This window comes from Tetrao urogallus (assembly GCF_951394365.1).
Source record: "Tetrao urogallus genome assembly, chromosome: 3".
NCBI classification, from domain to species: domain Eukaryota; kingdom Metazoa; phylum Chordata; class Aves; order Galliformes; family Phasianidae; genus Tetrao; species Tetrao urogallus.
The window spans coordinates 64393695-64413372 of NC_136815.1; the positions used below are offsets into that span (position 1 = coordinate 64393695).

The following is a 19678-nucleotide window of genomic DNA, read 5'->3' on the forward strand; positions in this document are numbered from 1 at the left end:
GTGGTCTTACAGAGTGTACACTAAGTTTTATTTCATAGATTTCTTGCTTTTCTTCAGTGTTTAACAGCTGGAGTAAAGTAAATCCAGAGTGCAGTTTAGTGATAGAAAGCTAATTGGAAAAAAAAAAAGAAAAAAAAGAAAAAAAAAAAAAAAAAAAAAAAAAAGAAGAGAACCTGTCAAGAAGCTTCATCTAGCAGCACTTCCCTGATGAGGTCAATTACAACATCTAATTTTAGAATTTTAGTAGAAAATCTACATGAAAAGCAGTTTACCATTCTCAAGCATTTCTGTTTTGCTTTTAAGAGACATAAATCTGAAAAACCATCAGATTGCCAGAAAATCACTTTCAAGCATCTGGAGAGGAAACAAAATTCTAAGGAAAAGTATTTATAGACTTTTGCTAAAATTCTTGCTTAAACTTCCAGTATGATATTTAACATATCTTTAAGATCAGTGGAGAAAAAATAATCTATAATCCAGCCATGCTAAACTCAGTGTCTCTGTGCACCTTGAGTAGAAATAAATGCTTTAAGGATAAACTGGGAGGTACATTACCTCTAAAAGATCTATAAAAACATTGAGCTGAGTCAGTGTTCAAGGTTCATTAAAAAAGCCTAAGCTATCCTACTGCTGTAGACCATCATGCAAGTAAGAGAGAAGACAAGTTAAGGGATATGAAGCCTTTCTTCTTTTTTAAGTCTATTTTCTATTAGTCTGGAAATGCTAGAGAGTGCATCAAACTGGAATAATCTGCAAGTGTCCTAGCAATGTTTTACTTGGATAATCAGAGGAACATCAGACTGATCAGCCAGAGCTAGAAACTAAGTCCACACCAACCAGCCAAGAGGATCCAGAGGTCAAGGTTTGCAAATTGAACTTCCTGGCACTTGAATGATCAGATAAAGGGAAGAGAATGGGGTCTAAGAGCTCCCGTTCCTAGTACACAGCACTAGCTTGGCTAATTGCATAACTATGTGACTACCAAGTCCTGTGGGAACTGTCTCCTGGCAAATGCTTCAGAATAAACTTACCTTGGCAAGCACAGCAGCAGAAAACAAAATATATTTCCCTGGCAATGAAAAGCTGATGTCAAAGTCAGGCTCTCTTGCCACATAAGTTAGACCCTTTCAGGGTCTACTCTAACTACAGTTACTTCAACAATGCATACACCTCAACAACAGAAACACAGTGTGAGGAGCTGACAAGCTTTGCAAGCAGAGCTGTTCCAAGCTTTCAATGACTCCTGAATACTGCAGACTGAGGCTGCAGTTTTCAATTTCAGTGACCATATAAGATTCAAAAGAAAGCAATCTTTGGCTAAACTTAAGTACCACAGATGTGAAGATAAGGCAAGGAAATACAGAATAGTCTTACAACAAACACCTCCTTCCCCTAGACAAGAAGGTAACTCATCAGACGTACAGAAAAATGCTTTTCTCATTGATGTGCTGTAACAATGTCTGGCTATTTCCCTTTTTTTAGCAAAATTTATGAAGCCATGAAGTTGAAATTGAGATATTTCTTTCCTTTGGGATTAGAGGAGAGAGTTAACTGGTGATTTAAGTCATGAGGACAGGGAGCAGTACATTTCTGGAGCAAAACAGTCTTTAGCAGTTAGAAACAGGAGGACTGGGTTATATTGGAATGCATTAGGAACAACTTTCATGAGAGAGATATGAGGGAATCAATAACACTTCTTTCTTAATAAAAGGCCAAGCTGAAAGGGCCCTACAATTTGCCCTTCTTCAGCAGGATTCCCATGGCTGCAATATGCACTTCAGAAACATGGCTCTCCACAGGAGATCCAGAGAAATAAAAAAGAAGAACAGTATTGCAAGAAGTTGGCAAAAGGCTGCAGCTAAATTTAGAAACCAAGAAACAGTCAAGTATGCCTTTTCTTCTTCTGTACAATCAAAAATACATACATTATGAGTATTTCAGAGAACAAAATCTGGTTACTTTTGCACTGAATCATGCTGCTCTTCTGGATTTCCTATGGTTCTTAGCCAAGCAGGGTTTTAAAAGTATGAATGTCAAAATGTAAACCACTCAGCTGCTTTCCACCTACGTTGTCAAAAGTAAAATGCAACTGAGGCTTGAGAAAGCCTGTGAGGACAATTGGATGGGGCATGAATTATTCTGCAGGGCAATGTTCTATGTGCTGCCTCTTTCTTCCTCCTCCTTTTGGAGGTCAGATAAACAGTACCAGGAGCTGACTCTGAAGCTTTCCTCTGCATAACAAAAGACAGGGGTCTTTCTGCAGTGTCCTTGGATTACTGCAATCCTAAACTGAAAGCAGAAAACTTGCCTTGGAGCTAACCATAGATAAGCAACTTCCTATCAACTCTTCCTCTCTCCCCATCTTTTAACCTTTTTTCCTGTGCAAATTTTTGTCATATTCTACAGCAAACACCATTGACAGAAACCTGTGAAATGTTTCACAATATTTTCCACCTAGTAGTTGAGCAGCAAGTTATGCTGCTCATACTACACAGCTTACTCTCTAATGAGCAAAATGCTACCCGTGCATCTATGCATGGGCATTTCTACAACTCATACGTTTCAGGACAATAAAATGAAAGCAGACAACTGCCCTTCAAAATAGTTGTGTCATTAGAATTTGCTGAACTCTACATCTGGAATGGCAGCACAGCAAAAAATAACATGCCTTGATGCAAAATAGCATCCAAATCCTTATATTTCATTATCTTTCAAGAAAAACTGCATCTACTCTGCTGGCAACATGGAGCTGTGGCATGCAGGCATTTTTCACACTTCTCAGAGACTCATAAACAAAATGTGTCAAATACAAGCATGTGGAAAGACTGATGAGATCAGCTACCATAAATAGTAAGCTATAAATTTTAACAAGAAAGAGATTTTATCAGGTGAGGTGAAAAATGGTACATGTAACCTAAAGGAAGAACGGAGATGCAATCCCAGCAACACGTAAAAGAGATTTGTTGAAGGCATAGTGTTTGCCACAAGTTTCAAAGAGAAGCAGAACGAGGTGCAATGGCTGGAAGATGCTTCTAGACAAAATTTCCTCCAAAACATGAAATATTTTCCTAGCATGATGACAAATACGGGAATGCTTTCCAGAAGGAGTCACCAAATGTCTCTTTAATGCCAGTGAAGGTACGGAGGCTCTCACTTAGCTTCTAGGAGACACACTGCAGGTTGGAACAGATGACCACACAGCTCCCCTCTGGCTCAACTATCTATGAATTTGTGAAATTTACAGCTTCGTCCTGTGGGGCCAAGGCATTTTGGCTCCCAGCCACCAACACACTTATGCACATGCTGAAATGAAAGCTCACTTCCTTTGCTGGATTGGAGCCAGACTGATTGACCTCTTGCACGACAGGCCCAACTGTCTTCAGCCATCTCGATGTGTGACTACTCGGCTTTCTTTTCTTCAGTAGCAACCAGAAGCTTTAAAATGGAAAGGGTGTAGAAAGCTAAACCTTCAGAAGCAGTGGGATATCTTTAATTCTTGCTTATCTTACATCTATTTTGCTATGGTAAAAGTGGGTGAAAATGCTGCTATGGAGTTTTTTATTGTGGTGTCACTCAGCAATGATTTAACTCAGGAAAGACAAATCAAGGCAAGTTATTTATGGAAGAAGAGCAAATGAAAAATGAAGCCCTTCTCCAGGGATAAACTTAATGTAATTACTCACTTGAAAAAAAGATTAAATCAATACCTCATGGGTAGAAATATATACATGCTGAAAGCCTAACTTGAACCATTCTGAGTAGTAGACTCAAAAGGATGTGAGGCAACCGGTAGGTTCAAACATAAATACATACACACAGAACATACACATATATTTCTATACACAAAAATATCCCAAAACAGCTAATAAAAATTAATTAGAATGTAGACAAAGAATATAGAAAAAAAACCCAGTTCAAACACAGGGGAGGGAGATGGAATTTTTTTGAATCAAAAGCCAATTTGGCAACAAACAATATGAAGCCTGCCTGGCCTAACTGGAAATTAGTAGTTTGCCTTGACAGCATGTGTAATTAAAAATTTCTACCCTTCCTTCTTAAACTCAGTATGACGTCCTCTGAAGCTGTCACTTACTCTCAGGTTGTAACAGTCAATTCATTTCTGGTGGTCCAAATTTCTTGCCAAGAAGACTTTACTTTTCATGTATTCATAATATTTTCCCATCCTTTTTCTTCCTGAAGTATGTTACATAACTCAAAATAGTATTTCAACTGTTAAAAATACCCTGGTTTTGTTGTTGTTGTTGGGTTTTAGTTATTTTTTCCTAAGTGAGAGGATAACTGGCATGTTAACTTGAACTTCTTTTACCTACTGTAAGAACGTTTTGCCCTTAACAAAATACCGTGAGATAGACCAAGTGTGTTCAAGGAAGGACAAGTTAAGGCCTAGGAAACTCTGAACTAAGTACATTTCTGTGATTTTACACTTCATGATGTGAAAATGGATCTGTCTGAATTGAACTTTAAAAATAGAAATAAACAAAATGTGCTTTAATTCACCTTTTTGATATGCAGATCAACATACATGTGAGAGAAATCTGTTTTATCCACTTGAATGAAAGAAGTAGAATTAGGATGGAAATACATGCAGTCTTTAATATTAGCTGAGCAAATGACTTGTGAATGCGTGGGAAATAAACATGCTGAGATTTCTGTACATTCTCTTTTCAATGTTAAATAAGATCTGGCTCTATGATATTTTGAAACAGTTCACAATTATCTCCTTTGTTCTCTATATAAAGTAATTGTGTCAAAATGGTGACGAAATTACAAACCTGTCAGACTTGGACTCCTGAGGTGGTGAGAGAGTTGTCCCATAACGAGAAGTGGGTGTTGTAGGAGCACTCAAACCAGAGTGTCGCAGAGAAGAGTAAGAGTTGCTGCCATAGCTATTGTATCTGAAGAAGTGAGAAGGAGTGTAGTAGAAAGGGAGAGAAAAAAAATGCATCAGCAAGCAGACATGAAACAGTCAATCCTCTTGTCTAGAGATTGGCAATGATACTGCATCCCAGACTTTCTCATCTATCTACATTCTGAAAATATTGTTCTAATCTCAGCTTCAAAATATACCTATCATTTCACTTTAATATAAACTATGTCACAGAAATACTTAATTCAAATACTAAACTATTGTTATGGAAAATATTGACAGACCAGAATGACCCACTCAGGTGACTACTCGGAGCAGAAATACTTAAATTACTGCTCAGTTAGTCAAATTTATTAGCTGTTTTGGGAGCTTTTTGGGACTCCCAGAAGTCCATGTCAACAACAGCAATTCCTAGGAAAATTAATGCAAACAACAGCATTCCTGAGTATGCTCTGAACAGGGACATATACAATTTGTGAACGTTTGCATTATAAAGCATACATATCCCTTCCAATTAAAGCAGACAGCATTTTCTCTCCTTTCCCCCATCATAAGTCACAGCTTACATGCCATGTCTTACGATGTCTGTAAAAAATCATCACCGTGGTTAAAATTACATGTTTCTGAAAGAATGGCTTTAGGAATTTCTACCAGCCATTCCCTCTACTAAAAAAAAAAAAAAAAAGGAAAGAAAGGAAGAAAAAAAAAGAAGAAAAACAACCACACGTAACTGCTTGATTTCATTGTGAGTTTGCTGATCAAAGAGAAATTGCTTCCAGGGCTCTTGGAATGGCCACCTCCCAAGAGTCCCTTGTATCAACGTTTTCAACCTGGTTCCTATACTGAGCAGGAACAGCAGTTGTGTTGCTTTTATGTCCCTTTTAGCCACTGTTTTTAAACAGCACTTCTTGGAGGCACAGAGATTCCTGATTCGTTAAAATTAGAACATTTCTTTTTATACAAATTACCATTTTCCCTTTTGGAAAGCATACGATGCACGGTAGGTGAAATATTTCACAAGGCCAACTGATTCAAAACTCAGTTCAGAAGAAAGAGCACCATCATTTTCTTCATTACAATTTATAACATACAATAGATCCCCTTTTACCTTATCCTTTCTGGACTGCTTCTTCTCCCATGCACCTCAGCACACAGTAATTCCTCTTAACTCAGCAATTTTATTTGAAAATACTGGTTGTTTTCCTTCTGCTCCATTTAACAAACACATCTAGTCATGCAAAATTTCAATTCCTAAGGGTACAATAGCATTGCTAATTGCCAAGGCCAATGTTAAAAACAAAATAAATTTCATTTAGCGTTTTTTAATATTGCAAGGAATAATGCTTTAGAGAATGTGTTCCTTTTTTTGTGAAAGCCAAATTTTATGTTCTAGAATACAAATCCCAGACACCATGCTGCAAGTCTGAGAAGTGAGGAGTCATTTGGGGAAAAAATGCTGCTATGAATATTTCTAAGCTACAAAGGAATTTTGCTGAATGGGAAATGACTGCCTTCATGGAAATCCTGCCCTAGAAGAAAATCAGCTAGAGAAACAGCCCCAGTGGAGGGCTCCGTAGCTAAGCAGGATAGAGCTGTCCTGTAGGCACAGGCCTAACACAGGTCTTCTCTCCAGCATACTCAACTCACAAAACACCCTGCCTGTGGCCATGCTGAGTGAGAAGGCAAAGCTCAATTGTCCCAAGAGAATCTCAGAACTCACTCACTATTTTCTAAACACTAACAGAAAGCTTCACTTCAGTTTCAATCAAGTGCTACAAGACCTTCTTATCAATTATTGTGTTTACTTTTCTTCTGTGCTGATACAGCTCAGAATCCTTTCTCAGACCTAGAATTTCAATTAGTGCAACAATAACTCTCACTGAATTAGAGAGAACTTGCTTTCCTGTGCAACCCAGTCTAGGGAGCCTGCTTTAGCAGGGAGGTTGGACTAGATATCTCCAGAGGTCTCTTCCAACCCCTACAATTCTGTGATGCTGTAATTCTAAGGACTGATCCAATCACTCTCAGTTTTATATCTTAAAAGCTCAATTAATTTTCACAAAATCATGCCTGCAAGTTACACTGTTTTAAATGAGAGCAAAATGACGCTCTTTTATGTGATCTCCCAAATCACATGTTATTTATCTACTGCTCCACAGAGGAAGCTGGGAAATAGATGAGATGAAAACAACAGAGGCAAGGGAAGAATATCAATCAAATCAAAACACGGGCTTACATGACTAAAACTAATACAGTATGTTCTGGAAATAATACAACATTATTACCACTATAAAATTCCTGAAAGGTGTTATTCATTTATCTAAAAATTCATGTCAGCTGTATAAAATCTACCTGTTTTCCCTCATCACCTCTGCTTCCTTTTCTTTCACAGATGCTGGAGACTCTTCAAAGTCATATGAGAAGAGGTGAAAAGGAGTATGTGGTACATAAGGCAATTTCTCTACCGTTGGAGATGCCTTTGGAGTAATGGATGCTGATGAATTTTGGGAAGAGCTTAGCAAAACTGCTGCTGGTGAAGATGGTGGTGAAAGAATAGAATTATGATGAGAGACAGATGAATCAGGCACAAAAGAGGTGCTGCTAGAAGAGCTCTTTGCTCTAGAGCAGGGGAGAGGCCTCTCAGCTTGAGAAATGGCACTGGAGGTGGCTGAAGAATCACAACACTGTGAAAAGTTTTCTTTCACAGCTTCCTGTGCACCTGGGACCCCACTGCAGGAAGAAAATATTGTGGGAAGGGAAAGGATGGGAAGGGAAGGGAAACAGAGAAAAGAGAGATCAACAGATCATACCACTTGGAAGAGAAAAAAAAGTCTAGGAGGATCAGGCAAAAAATAACCCCTTCTAAATTGTAGATAATCATCTTTTTTTTTTTTTTTTTTTTTTTAAATTTAATTTTTACTTTTTTTTTCCCAGAAGTAAGGAAACAGATATTTGTATCTTCTTGGGATTGGAAATACATAGGCATGGAAGCAACTCAGCCTAAATGATTTAGTTCAGAGACTTCAGAACAAATTTTCATGAGCCTTTTCATAACCACTTTCTGAATAATTTTCAAGTAATTCAAGCTAGGTTGTTAATGTAGTCAGAGCAGCACAAAACAGCTTCATCATGCCAGATGATTTGTTGCACTGAGTATAGATACTTCAAGACACAATCTGCATGACTGCCTCTTGAAGGACGGGTATCTGATTACCATTCCCCTCAGTTAACGGATATTTTTTACCAAAAGAGCCCATTAAAAAAGCTTTATCCATCAAAGAGGAAAATTAAAACAAAACAAAACCGAATCAGCATTTATCTAAGTGTTAGCATCCCAATCAATTGCTCTGTTTGTGTTAGAGACCTGCACTGCGTGAACAGAAAACACATCTGCTTTGCTTTGGTGAAGGTAGGTGTTGGTGAGCAACAGAATCAGCGAGGCAGGTGAAAAGCCATGGGATATGCACTCCTGGACATCTGTTTTCACAAGCACCTTAAGCATAAACACTGTGCAGGGATTTGGGCTGGATCACTTAGCCAGTGGCTGATAAACTTTTCCTGAGACCATCTCTGCAATCCACCTACATGCTTGCAATGCACGGACCTTATCTGAGGCTTGGCAAAGAATACACAACATCAACAAAACAACATGTGCTACATACGTTAGAATATTATGAAGTTAATCAAATATATACCAAGTAATTTTTTCACAACTGAAACACAGTGGGCAATCTGGAAACCTTCATCTATTTCACAAGCTGTGCATGACACGAATCCCTAATGCTAGGTTTTTCCTACTTTTCCTGACAGGATTTAAAACAAATGGCAAAGATTCAGATCATTTTTATTACACCACACTAGTGATGGTGAAGGGTGGTATTTAAAAAGTCATGGGAATATCATCCAGTTATCTCAAATTGACTATTATTTTAAAAGAGCAAAGTCTGAAGCACACGTTATGTTCTTTTCATGGCTCTTGTGTTCAACATTTTTTCACAGCATTTTATTATTTTCATGTGATTTACTAATAACTTGTGTTTTAGCTTTGACTTTTAAGAATAGGATTTGAGGAAATTATCACTTAATTTTGAAATTTCAGGCAGCCACTGGCTACATTTGCAGACTGGAAGATATTAATAACAACAGTCCAGTATTTTCTTTGGAATTTGCACATTAAACAGTTTCCTTTCTTCCTTCTGTGCTGTATAGCGTCTGCATGAATGTGGTTTATTTAAAAAAAAAATCCAATCTCATTTGCCGAGTTGCAAAGCCAAACAATTTAACCTAAATCAAATGGCTGTCTGGAAGAAAAAACATATTTTCTTTCTTCCAATTTATTAGGATAAAGTTGCCAGATTCCAAATCCATATATACCTCAGAAATAAGTGGAAAATTTTATATGAGAATATTGTTTTGATAAGTGGTTTGTTTACAGCCATATATACACAGATGGACATGTACGTATAAAATGTTATACATCTATCAGCTTTGCCTCTAAGTAGTTCTTTCCTATTTAAAAATGTGAAAAATTGATATAAATCATAGCAGAATTTAAAAGAAGTCAATCTTCTTCCTAGCTACAGACATTGCTAATAAGGCTATATTGTGAAAATATGGAAGAAAACGTAAGTTGAGCAGTATCCTAACTCAGCAACGCACTGCATTGTTTCAGCATTGTTCTAACTAAAAGATAAACTTACACCATGCTTAGAAATTATGCTGTCAGTTAAATCTTATGATTTGTGACCGGTACTCATTTGGTAATAAAATGAGGGAATGCAAACAGCTCTCAGTGCCCTGAGCCTATACAACTAAACCAATTTCCTTTAGTTGCATACAGTGACAAAGCTTTTGGATGCAAAAAGATTTCCTTAGGAGTGGCTTTAAAAAGAGAGCTGGGAGTGTGAGTGAAAAGGTAGACACTGCCGCACACTTGGTGGTGAATTAATGTCAGAGTGAGAAAAGGTGCATGGATGATGCTGAATCCCAGTACCTGGCTTTGACCTGCCTACTGGTCTCTTCCTCCCCCTCATCCTCAGTATTGGGTTCTGTGACTGGCTGTTCTTCTTCCTCTTCTTCATACTCCTCCTCCTCTCTGAGGTCACACCAAGGAAAGAGGCATGCAGTGGTATGGAAAGAGAAAAGTTGGAAAAGAAAATGACATGAGTCCCCAGAAAGATAAATGCAATGAGGTTAGAAATGGAAAGAAAACGTTGAGAGGAGTAGTTGTGGCACTAGTCAAACAGTCATCTAAACTTCATGCTAAGTACGTGTTGCCATGAGGGCAGCAGTAACGCAGTAATTTTTATCCTCTCCCCCATTTACGTTTTTTTTTTTTTCTTATTAAAAGAAAAATAGCTTTTTTTTTTTTTCCTAACCTGGCTTTCCATTTGCTATCTACACATGCATTAATGGAAACTTTTCAATAGCACAATACCACTGTTAGACTCAGTAGCTAAGATGTATCCGGCTTAAAGGACAGTATACACTGTGTTGACATTGAACAACTGGAACTGCATATTACACCTTAAAATTAACACAGACAAAATGTTTTGGTTAAGCAGCCAATAGCTCAGCTACAGAAAAGAGCAGGGTGAACCATTCAGTTAGAAATAACAGAGAGACCAAATCAGTTCAGGGCTATTTGCACACAGCAATACTTAAGTTACTGAATGCCAGTAAATGAATTATATCAGTAAAGAATCATTAGTATGGCCAAACCAGGCTTTGGTTCAGCCCTCAGTCTGGCAGAGAAGAATTTTAAGTCACGCATAAAGCCTCCATAACCTACAAACCACATAAGTAATAATAAAACTATATTAAACAAAACAAAAGACTGCATTTTCTGCCTCATATCCTTCCCATTTATACGTTTTCTTCCACAGATGAACAGACCCGCAGAAGATTTAGAAAATATTCTCTCTTTGGACTTCTTTTGCATTTGCAGCTGATCCAGTTCTCCATTTGATTTAAACAATGAATACCACTAGTTTATGTCCCATGCAAAGAATAAAGCATATGAACAGTAATAAAGTTTGTAAGAAACTCATACATTTCTTGCATTTTCCTGAAAGCTGGTTTTCTTTAATTGTAAAGGCATGCTTTGTGATTTTTTTTTCCCATCTAGAATTGGTATGGTTACATGTTACAAGGATAAGGAATATTTACAATGTGAGATCACAAACTCATCATGACACCGCAAAGGATGAATCCAAATTTTGTTGCATTTGTATGGAGTTAGTCTTATAACAATCAGGAAAATGGCAGTACTTGGAACTTTTTCCAGTACTCTGGCAAAAATCTATAAAGTGTTTTTAACAGTTCCTAAGGTATTGCAACATCATAACCACGTTGTAGAAGATCACAGTATGTATTCATATTTAAAGGAACAAAAAGATACCAGAGAGGACCCATACTGTCCGTTCTCTTTACTATCAAGCAGATCAACACTAGCTTTGCTATTTTCTCCTGTGAAGAGTAAAATGTCTGGATTTGCCAGTCCTACAAGCAATCATATTTGGGAAATAACTCACAAAGCTCAGTGGGTTCACAGCTTTCTGATAACAGTACAATGAATCCTACAATGTTGATAATGTGGCTACTAAAAATGTGAACAAAATCTGTCCTGTGACGACTCTGTTTTAAGTTCCTGTCAAGTTTCCCGGATTGACGTAAAATTCCTCACTCTCCTCACTCATCTCAAAACGCCCAAAATCATAATTGAAATATTTATTAGAAACATTGGAGCTCCTAATTTTGAAAGGTCCTTATTCTTTCTTCAGAGTGAAAGCTATTAAGGACAGGAACATAAATACACTAAAATCTTGTACAGTGCAAGTTGAACTGGGAACCATCAATGTTATATTTACAATAAACTGAAGAAGAACAGGAAAGGAAAAATATACCCAGAATTAAAGAGAGCTGGTGCACACTATAAGACCACTTCAGAGCACTAGATTATTAGTATTTTTCTAGAGACTTTGTCATCCTGTTTCTGTATCTTTTTTACAAGCTTGAACTTATGATCTAAATCTTGATATTACATCTTTTATTTACCATCAGTGACAACTGCTCCCTACCCCACCATTCAAAGTTTTTTTTTTTTTTTTTTTTTTTTTTTTTTTTAAATCAGAACTTATCAGATAAGGATATTAATTGGTACCTAAAGCCCCAAATCTACTTTTACCATGCAGTCTATTTCCCCAGAACCTGCTGAAGTCTGCAGCTCAATTAGGACATACAATTCCATTTTAGGAACCTGTTTTTGAAAATGTTGAGCTTTTGTGTAAAAAGTTTACAACTTACTAGAGATCTATATTGTAAACACAGCAGGTTAGCAGAAATCAATTAAAATACAGCACTTGGGGCTTCTAATTCCTTTGCAAAGCATCTTTCTAATCCATTAATGGGAAAATCTAATCCTTGTTCAACTTTCTTAACTGCAAACACAAAAACTCTCCAAATTAAGCCTATATGTAATAGCCTTTATAAAATTTGGATATATAGCCTGTTAGAAAACATACACAGCATCTTACCTTAGAAGAGAAGCTAGTTTTCTGAAGGGGAAAAAAAAAAAAGCCCTGAAAACCAAGCTGCTTAAAGACTCACAATGGAAACGCTCCTGTCAAACCCAGTTGAATTGGTCAGCAGTTCAGAAGACAAACCTGGAAACTGAACTACAGTATTTCAGTTCTCAAGGCTACCAATTACATATTTTCCATAACCACTAGCATTTCTTTAAAAACATAATTAAGATATAACCAACTCTTCAGAACGTATGTAAGAAAGCCATTTTACAGGACTTGAGCCTTTTACATACGCCCTTCTCTCAGATAAGCTGTGCAGCCATATGCCAAAGACTAAGAGATTAACAAGAAATAATTTCACCTTTAAGTCAATCACAAGAACTTAAAACTCTTCTCAGAGAGAACATCTGAGGACCTGTTTTGGTTCAAGTCTGTCTGAAATTGTCTACAAGAAATAGTACTTCAACTGGGGGGTGATATGAGCTACATGGAGCTGTTGGGAATGTGCAGGCTCTGACCTCCTTCATGATTCTTCACAATTGTTCATAATGTGACTTGAAGGAAATACTTCTGTCTGCTGTGATGTTTATCTGCAGTTTCATCTGAAGAAGTGAAAAATCAAGAGCCCTGCTTCTCAGACATCACGACTTTCTGTACTCCAAAGGAGCCAACCAACTGTAACAGCCTTTCCATTTGAACATTACTTGAAAACATCATGTTTCAAATAAACTTTACGTGCACAGCTCTGTGTAGCACGCTTTTTATTATAGACTATAATCAGACATTAAACACACCCCTAATGTGTACTGTTTCAAAGTTGAATATTTTATTGGAAGTTTATCTATTATAGATTATTGCACATATTATTCCCATAATTGCAGCCAGATAATTCTTCTGTCAGGCCAAGGATTTCCACGAGTCTCCTTGACTTCTTAGTAAGCAGAACTTTTGACTAGAAAACTTTCTTCCTCTGCTAATGTTAACTCTTTGTTCATGACAATTAGCTGGGGAAGTCAGAGGAACGAGCTGATTTTTTGTGTTTCTGCAGTACAGGCGGCCAGTGGTATGCACAGACATGGCCATACTCGCTAGCGGAAGGAAGTTTGATCAAGGGAAATTTACACAATGAAAATATGTGTGCAAGCTCAGTCACAAGACCTGGTGAATTAAGCAGAGTTCATTCAACAAAGGCAAAAATGATAGTTGTTTGCCAGTATTTTGCTAAGTAAATTATTCCCAAAAGACAGAAAAGAAAAAAATCCACCTGAATATTTATTGAACAGGAAAACACTACCAAAAGACAGATGACATTCCTGTAAAGAAAAGAATGTCAAACTGAGGGATGCTCAAACAGAACAGCAGACAGATTTGGGAACTCATCTGGGCGCGTAAATATTCTGTGTTCATTTTTTTGCGTGAAATGAAAAAGAGATGGTATGGAAAAACACTTTCTCTCCCACATACAAATGCAAGTGCTGTGTCAGTGCAATAATAGAATTAAATGAAGAAAAATGATTCATAGGGAGGTTTTCAATTGAGCTACATTGCAGTAACCAGCACATTTTTCAGTAGCACAGAGCAATTTATCCTGTTCCAACTCAAGGCAAATATTTTTCCTGAGACAGCGATGAAGGGCTTCAGCTAATGCTGACGGACCCGATATATTCAGCCAATGTTAAGGCTATTATTGGATTATTTCAGTTCTGTGACAACTGTACCAGATTAGAAATGCTTAAACAAAAGCTTTGCAGCAGTGAAAACAGATTTAACAATCATTTACTATGTTTATTTTCATCTTCAAATGGATTGCTGCTACAGGTTGTCAGCCCCACCAAACAAACAAAAACCCCAAATCCCACAAATCTTTATAAATTGTATCATCAGCCACGGCAACTAACAAACATCTACTAGTTTGAATGTGGCTGAACAAAGCATTCATAGCCCTTCAAAATACACGTTCAAAAAGACTATAAAAGTGCAGTTCATGGATGAAGAATCATTGAGACATCAAAACGAAATCTAAGCAAAGACTTTCAAACTAATGAATTAGTTTTTTCTTCCAATCAAATTTGTCCTGTTGATTTTAAATAGTTGCCTGAAGTTATGCACAGGTATAAATGCTAATGAACGCAGACTGATGAAAGGAGATGATAATCTAGGGACCAATCCGCAAGTTATCAGAAGGTGGGGGCAAGGTGCACGAGATGCTCGACATCTTACCTAACACACAGACACTTAACAATCCTGACATGTACTTCTTTTTCACAAAAATACAAATTACTACCTTCCATTGTGAAATATGATTTTCAAAATCTATGAACCGATGTGTCTGCCATGTTCTTGAGCAATGTATACAAGATCACCTAGTCAATTACTAGTTACCCCGTACCAGAGTTCCCCTCTAGTCTCCCCCATAAAACATTTCTTTATAGTTGATGAATGCAGCCTGAAGATACTCAAACTTTGGTTGTTCTAACTTGCAGTCTTTCAATCTTTTTATTTTAATTCTTAAAAACAAAGACATAGCCAATAGAAAAAAAGGAAAGGGTAAGACTGTGCTGAAGGAAAAGAAACAAAGCCAGAAAAGAAACATGAGCACAAAAACATATTCTACTATGCTTGGTATCAGTGGAAACTTTTAAAATAAAATATATGCTTTAAATCATTTTAATTCAGTGTGGAAGAATTTGACCACTAATATTTGAATAGAGAACAAAACGAGAAAGGATGGTCTTGCCATATTTAGAGGACTAACTTTTTGGTCTGCACATACAATGCGTATATATAACTTAAAAAATGAGATAACAGCACATTAAAAAGAAATCTTACTATGGTATATGATTCCAGTTCATGTAGGGCTCATTTAACCTTTGCTAAAGTCTTACTAAATATTTCCTTCAAAATTTTTCAGGTCATTAGACAAGGATGTTAGTGTACTTCTGAGCCTTTTTAGACCACCCATATTGAAATTGTCAAGAAAGGAACACTGTACTTCAGTGAAGAAAAGGCCTTTAAGTTATGAAGTGACCCAGAAAATAAAGGACTGGGGAATTGTAGAGGTACTGGCCATTATTCCCACACTCCCTGAAAATCGCCCAATATGCAGTTAATTGCTAATTAGGAATTTTCTCTCTCTCTTTCTCTTTGTAATTAAGTCAAACACTTTTCAGTTTGGCTTCTTTAAATTACTTGCATTTAAACTTTCACTGCCTTTTAGAGAAGCTGCTACTAACTAGGAATAGAGGCCACCCTTAGCTAAGGAAAAGTGACCATTAGCCATTCTACAATATTATTATAAGATAAAAATTGTACAGCTGAACTCAGTAGTACGGTTTCTCTTTCACGTCCCTCCCACTTCAAACCTCTGATCCACATTACCTCTTGAACAGAACTTGGAAAACTGCTTCTCTGAACTCCCTACAGGTGAACAAACAAAATGAAAAAACATTTCATCAAAGAAAAGTCTTCATAAGTCACAGTGGATGTCATTTTATTTTCTTTTGCAATTGCTTGCCACTGTCCTCAATTTATGAGTGGAATTCTACTTTCACTGGTTAGACAGCACAATTCATAGATAAATTCTTAAGTCCTCGTAAAACAAACAAATGCTTTGGTACACTTCTGCTGCTTCTTCCTTTCTTGTATGCTAGCTGACGGAACACAGACAAGTGGTCTTTCACGAAAGCTGAAAGCAATGATAACTGAAGTCTGTAATTTCTTATTTTGTAAGAAACAAGTACTTTCCTCCTCCATCAAAACTGAAAGAAATCACCTATTAAGCCCCCAGATCCCATTCCACTCTTCCACTTGACAGATCACTGCAATTTGTGCAACTACATGACGATGAAAACACATGAAATGGTATGGAAAACAAATTACTAGAAAAGCCTAAAATCTGGCAATTTGCATGGGAAAAAAACTCAAATGCAAAATTATAGTGGTTAAAAGGGAACTTCGCTTAGTATTTCTGCCCTAAATAAAGAACTGTGGAAATCACAAGTAATGTACAGTACATATGTTCTCCATGCCTTCATATTATGCTGCTCTTTATCTTTAGATTCCTGTTATTTTCTTATTCCCAAAATGTGCTCAGTAAGAACTTTTCACACCTAAAAATGTAGGTAATGCCTTCACACTTTATTCATTGCTGCAGTTTGTTTATATAGGACATATCAAAGCAGAGCAGGACAACAAAGTCTTGCTTAAGATACTGACAAGGCTGCGCAAAGACTTCAAGACTCACAGCTCTCTGATCACCAAACAGCACTGCTGTTTTTATATCTGTATGAGTAGCAAAGGTAAAGAAACAAAATCCTGATGAAGAGAGGTTTTAGAAGCAATAAACACTGAAACATATACAGGAAGGGAGAAGAAGTAGTGCTTTCAGAGCTTGGAACTGCATATTGGTTGACGCCTTGAGGTCACTGTTACTGCCCCTTACATCAAAGGGAGGATTTCTGGAAATGGAATCCAGCCAAATCGTTGTCTTTTTTTCTTCCCATCACATCGTATGTGTAAAATACTTCCCCGGCATTAGAGAGTCATGTTTACAAAAACTGGGAACATGCTGGGGAGGTAAACTCTCTGAAACACGTATGCCAGTCAGTCAGACGTTACTATGGACATCCACAAATATAGATTCAAATCTTGATTCAGCATTACATTTTCTCAGGTAGTTTCTTGAAGCTAAATGTGCAGTGAAAAAAAAAGACTTAAGTTATGCTGCACTTGCACTAGTCATGCAGACAATCTCACTTAAGTTTCAGTGTTTTTTCATTACTCTTTAAATTCAAACTGGAAACATCTACCATTGCTTCTACAACAAAATCCAGCACTGCAAACTGAATTCTGTACATAATTGTGTACCTGAATGAGAGAAGTGTGGCCTCCCTTTCTCAAACTCAAAACTAGCACTGCCTTAACAGAATAGTTTTTTGTATGCTGTTGTCAAAGGCTGATAAAGGTCAGAATCATAGAATCATAGAATCACTCAAGTTGGAAAAGACCTTAAAGATCATCGAGTCCAACCGTAACCTAACCATACTACTCTAACAACCCTCTGCTAAATCATGTCCCTAAGCACCACATCCAAATGGTTTTTAAACACATCCAGGGATGGTGAGTCAACCACCTCCCTGGGGAGCCTATTCCAGCGCTTAACAACCCTTTCTGTAAAGAAGTTTTTCTTATAACCAACCTAAATTTAGCCTGGCACAACTTGAGGCCATTTCCCCTCGTCTTCTCACCTGTCACCAGTGAGAAGAGACCAACCCCACTCTCACTGCAATCAACTTTCAGATATTTGAAGAGAGCAGTAAGTTCTCCCCTCAGATTCCTTCTCCCCAGAGTGGACATCCCCATTCCTTCAGTCTCTCCTCATAGGGCATATTCTCCGAGCCCTTCATAAGCCTTGCCCTTCTTTGGACCTGCTCCAGCACCTCAACGTCCTTTCTGTCAGATGCTGTGAGCAGATGCTATCTTACCAGTCTTTTCAATCTGATACATAAATCATACAATCATAGAATCACAGAATGGCCTGGGTTGAAAAGGACCACAACGATCATGGTGTTTCAATCCCCCTGCTATGTGCAGGGTCGCCAACCAGCAGACCAGGCTGCACAGAGCCACATCCAGCCTGGCCTTGAATGCCTCCAGGGATGGGGCATCCACAGCCTCCTTGGGCAACCTGTGCCAGTGCGTCACCACCCTCTATATGAAAAACTTCTTCCTAATATATAACCTAAACCTCCCCTGACTTAGTTTAAATCATTCCCCCTTGTCCTATCACTATCCACTCATGTGAACAGTCGTATCCCCTCCTGTTTATGCACACCCATCAAGTATTAGAAGGCCACAATGAGGTCTGTCCAGAGACTTCTCCAAGCTAAACAAGCCCAGATCGCTCAGCCTTTCCTCATAGGAGAGGTGCTCCAGCCCTATATCCAAAATCATTGCTTTACAAACCATTTCCATTTTACCTTGTACTAATTAAAAATGTGAAAAAGTTAACATATCTATCATAACTAATGATTTGTCATCCTATTTCAAAGCCACTGCTAGTGCTAGGTAGCTCAGATTACACACATGTATGTATGTATTAGAGAGATGCTTAGCCTATCCTTTCCCGTGACTGCATTTTCATCCTGGGGATGTCTTCTTTGTCTAGATTTGTGCCTCAGTTGCTCAAATATCAAAAAACAGGAATTAAAGACAAGTGTCTAAGAAAACATACATTTGCTTCCTTTAATTAAATCAATAAAAATATTTTTTTTATTTTCTCTTCTGGGCCTTTAATATCTTCATCAGAACCCAAGTCCTCCATTAAAGGGTAACACAGAGTCTTCCTACTTTGCTATATCATATAAATCTGTATTTCTGATAGACAACTGTAAGACTGACTGTAAGAAATGTAGTATTTACATATCCTTAAAAAACACACACGCACACACACACACACAGAAAACCTACTAATCACTATACTCAGAACTTCAACTCACAGTCATCTGTATTTATGTAATCAAACATTTGACACTGCAAAGCAGAGTCACCAGAACTTGAAACTTCATGACTAAAACTAGAATTCTGCCACGGTAAATGTTACAGAAAATAAGAAATTAGCCATGGTTTGCATTGTTGGAAGACAGAAAATTACTTAAAAACAAGTAAGAAGTCTCAGCTGAATTTTGGACAAACTACCCCTGCAGGCCTGGCTTTATATCAAGCAAATTAAATAATCAGTTAACAGGACATAATAGCCAAACAAAGATCTGAGTAGTTGGTTAAAAACTGCAGGAATCCAAAGCTGAGCAGTAAAAATGTTTTAGCTCAGCTATGTTCTTTGTTTTCTGGCAAAACCAAAATAACGTCAAGAACTTTTCCTGAATTTTAGCAATCTTAACACATCAGAAGCATGTATTTTCTGACAAACGGATCCTTATGACTTCTCAGCAAAGTTTTTCTTTGTTCAGACAAGAATTTTCCAATTTTCTCTGGGAATGTAAAGGGTGTGAAAGCCTTGAGCTCAGTGTGCACTGTGCAACAGTGCCACGTCCCAGAAATATGCTGGAAATTTTGGAGTTCCTTGCACTACTCTATGTTCAGAGGAAGAGTCATTACAGCCTTCCAGACAAGACCCTAGCACTGCTACCAGCAAACCTGGTCTTCTTAAGGCCAATTTTTTTCCAACTGAAAATCTGGAAGCCTCAAGTGGACCCACACATTTGCTCTTTCTTACACCTTTTTAGCCTTTTAGGTCTAAACAAAG

At 37.5% G+C, this 19678-nt stretch overlaps 1 protein-coding gene across 3 annotated transcripts in view; it reads right to left on the bottom strand.

Moving 5' to 3' along the window:
- Positions 1–19678, bottom strand: part of FHOD3 (formin homology 2 domain containing 3) — a gene marked incomplete at both ends in the record, with an annotated part of 355589 nt that overhangs the window by 76208 nt on the left and 259703 nt on the right. The window contains 3 exons of one of the 3 annotated variants that reach the window (XM_079533940.1): positions 4794–4916; positions 7241–7618; positions 9882–9979. In XM_079533940.1, coding sequence (XP_079390066.1) covers positions 4794–4916; positions 7241–7618; positions 9882–9979 — 599 coding nt within the window. Of the gene's footprint in view, positions 1–4793; positions 4917–7240; positions 7619–9881; positions 9984–19678 lie in introns of all 3 variants that reach the window. The other 2 variants (XM_079533941.1, XM_079533942.1) reach the window with 2 other exon arrangements.